At 68.2% G+C, this 3,080-nt stretch overlaps 1 protein-coding gene across 1 annotated transcript in view; it reads left to right on the top strand.

The window, feature by feature from the left end:
- Positions 1-1,162: 1,162 nt before the first annotated feature.
- MNEG_10619 (hypothetical protein) overlaps positions 1,163-3,080 on the top strand; it is a gene marked incomplete at both ends in the record, with an annotated part of 4,443 nt that continues 2,525 nt past the window's right edge. The window contains 4 exons of the mRNA XM_014040908.1: positions 1,163-1,287; positions 1,494-1,527; positions 1,856-2,025; positions 2,616-2,760. Coding sequence (XP_013896362.1) covers positions 1,163-1,287; positions 1,494-1,527; positions 1,856-2,025; positions 2,616-2,760 — 474 coding nt within the window. The remainder of the gene's footprint in view (positions 1,288-1,493; positions 1,528-1,855; positions 2,026-2,615; positions 2,761-3,080) is intronic.

Genomic DNA, 3,080 nt, shown 5'->3' with positions numbered 1-3,080 from the left:
CCCCCCGCCCTTTACGGCCGGCGGCAACTGCTGCGCCGCTGGTCCAGGCCGCCTGCGCGCGCAGCGAGCAAGGCTGCGAGGTGATGACAATTCCAATTGATAGTATTGCGTCTCTTTCAAGTGCCAGGGGAACCTCCGAACTCGCTCTTTCCTGGTCAGCACAAGTGTCCGCGAGGCTTCGTTGCTTTGCCACTGATTGCGCGCAGGAAAACTAGGGTTGCTTTTATACCATTGATGTATGTCCCACGTCATCCATCAGTGTCAGAGGGCTGCCAGGACGCGGGGGACCTCGAGTGACTGGGTGCTGGGCCACGCGCGAGGGTCATCGGGTGGCTCAAAACCCCCAGTACCCAACACTTAGTAGCTACGGCGGGCGTACGGGACCCAGGGAGCCCTCAAGGTGCGGGGCACCCCATCGCGCGAGCAGGACTGGGTGTCCGCACTCGCTCACAGCAAGCAACGACAGGCCCGCAGACGGGCCGCAAACGCGAGTTTTCCTCGTCGGAAAGCTGAAGCCGTGCTGCGAGCCGGGGACGGCGCTGAATGGCACGGGGCACGAGCGCGCCGCGTGCGTTTGCCTCGCCTGCGTCGCGGGCGTCCCGAGGGTCTGTGCGAGGGTCGAGAGCGCCCATTCGCCTTCCTACGCAGGGCTGGACTCGTCGGGCGAGCTGTCGGGAGCGGTGGGCGACGCGACCGCGCGCCGTGCGCCGGCCTGGCCCGGGGCGGAGGCGTGGCCGCCAGGTGCGAGGGGCCGCGGGCGCCGAGGCGGCGCGGGGGGCGCCGCGGGGCGGGAGCCGCGATCAACGGGCCGCGGGCGGCGCATCGCGCGGCGGCGGCGCCGCCCAGGCCTGGGCGGCGGCTTGTGCAGCGAAGCGTGCAGCTGCGGCCCGCATCAGGGGCCGGCGCGGTCCTGCTCTCGGCCTTGCCCCGTGCCAGGCCGGCGCCAAACCCTTGCAATTCCCCTGCACCCTGTCCAGCAGCGGCACCCGCTCGACCATTCCATCCCGCCACCTCCCAACCCCACCCCTTCCTCCCCACCCCGCTGCCGCCGCCGCCACCCGCTCGTCATGCAGGCTCCGCCCCTTCCTCCCGGCGCGCCGCGCCCAGCGGCGGGCCCGGCGGCGCCGCCGCCGCGGGGCTGGGCCCGGGCGCAGGGGGTCCCATGGACTTCTCGGCGCTCTTCAATGACCCCTTCCTCAGCGACTTTGACCTGCAGCTGGTGACGTCAGAAGGGTGTCATGAAGTGCAGCGCTACCCGGTGCACGGAGCCGTGCTGGCGGGGCAGAGGTGAGCGCACGTGCGCGCTCCGGGGCGGGGCCGTGCCTGTGCATGTGTATGTACGTGTGTGTGAGTTTGCGCATGCGTGTGCGCCCCTAGCGCCGGGCACCCGTTGATATCGGTGCATTGCCAGCCCTGGGCCGAGCGGCCCGTGGTCCTGTGTGTGCAGTGGCGGGGCGCGGCGCGCTAGGCGGCCGACGCCCGCGTCTGGCCAGGGGGTGGGCCCAGCCCAGCTCTGGGCAGTCGCAGGTGGGGCCCCAGTACACACTGTCCCTTGATTCACACATCACCATCCCCTCCACACACACACACACGCACACACACGCACACACGCACGCACACACACACGCGCGCGCGCATCGTCGCCACACCGCTAGGACGCCCCGCCCTTCATCGACCCCGCTTTTGTGTATCTGATATCATACAGGCCACCAAAAACCCCATCTCATCCAGTCTGATTTCACCCAGCCCCACCCTCACGACCTGCCGTCGTTCTCAACCCCTGTAAGCCTACCCCAATAAACCACCTTTGATCTCCGAAACCCCTGCGACCGGCCCCCGCAGCCCCTACTTCAAGGCGCTGCTGCAGAACTGGACCTGCTCCAGCGCGCGCCTCATCAGCATCAAGGTGCAGGGCGGGGCGGAGCAGGATGCGGCAGACATGATGCTGCGGTGCGCCTACTCGGGCAGCGTGCCGGCCGAGGCGACGCCGGAGCAGCTTTTGGCCTGTATGGTGCTCGCGGACAGGTGGGGTTTCAGGCGGTTTCGGGGGTTTCGGGCGTTTTCTTTCGGGTTCAGAGTCCGGGGCGGACCGTGTTTTTGGGGGGCGGAGGGGGGTCGGGGCTGGAGTGTGTTTGGAGTGGATGGGGGTGGTGTGAACTTTGGGAGTTAAGGGTGGAGTGTATCTGGAGAGCACGGCGGTGGTAATCGGCCAGAGTCAGAGGGCCGGTCGTGTATTCAGGGTATTGTGATGGCCGGTGCCCGCTGTGTACTGCCGGAATGACGTCACTGCAGAGCGCCCGCGGGCGGGCGGCCTTGGTGACGCGTGTGCTGATGGGGGTTGTGGGGGCCGAGGGGCCGTGGCCGCGGGGTGGGGAGGGTTCCAGCCGCGCGGCGGCAGTCGGGCGGACGCCGGCGGCGTGTATGGGACACCCGTTCCGCCGATTTGCCAACTGTTCGTGCTGCGCAATCAATGACAACCCCTGAACATGTCAGACGTTTGCACCTCATTATTAGTCGACATTATCTTACTCCTGTTTACTGTGTGTCCTGCGTTTTATATCTCAAAGGAGACGTGCTCACGGCGCCCCTCAAACCCCCAAAACCCCGGCCCCCAGGTACCAGCTGCGGCACTGCGTCGAGGTCTGCCGCCGCGCGATCCACGCCGTCGACAGCGCCCGCGTCAGCTGGCCGGCCACGCTGGCGCTGCTGCACCTGCCGCCGGGGCTGCAGGAGGTCGACGCGTTCAGCAGCCTGGCGGAGGTGCGCGCGCGCGCGTGTGTGTGTGTGTGTGAAAGGGTGTGTGTGTGTGTGTTTGTGTTTGGGGTGGGTGGGCAGGTGGGTGGGTGTGTGGTGGGGTGAGGCGCGTGAATGCTCGTGAGTGTGCCGGCGGGCAAATGGGCCGGGTCTGGATGTGAAGTGACTGCCGTGGACTGGCTGGGTGAGCAGTACTGGGCTGTGGGGCTGTCCCGCTGCTGCGGACACGCAACAGCCCGACAGCATCCGGCTGCCCGCAGCACCGCCGGACCGGGGGCGCGCGCACGAGCGCCCGCCGCCTTGCGGTCCCGCAGCCTCCCTCCCCC

The sequence above is a fragment of the Monoraphidium neglectum genome (genome assembly GCF_000611645.1).
Source record: "Monoraphidium neglectum strain SAG 48.87 unplaced genomic scaffold scaffold02392, whole genome shotgun sequence".
Lineage (NCBI taxonomy): Eukaryota > Viridiplantae > Chlorophyta > Chlorophyceae > Sphaeropleales > Selenastraceae > Monoraphidium > Monoraphidium neglectum.
This window is presented reverse-complemented; position numbering and strand designations above follow the sequence as displayed.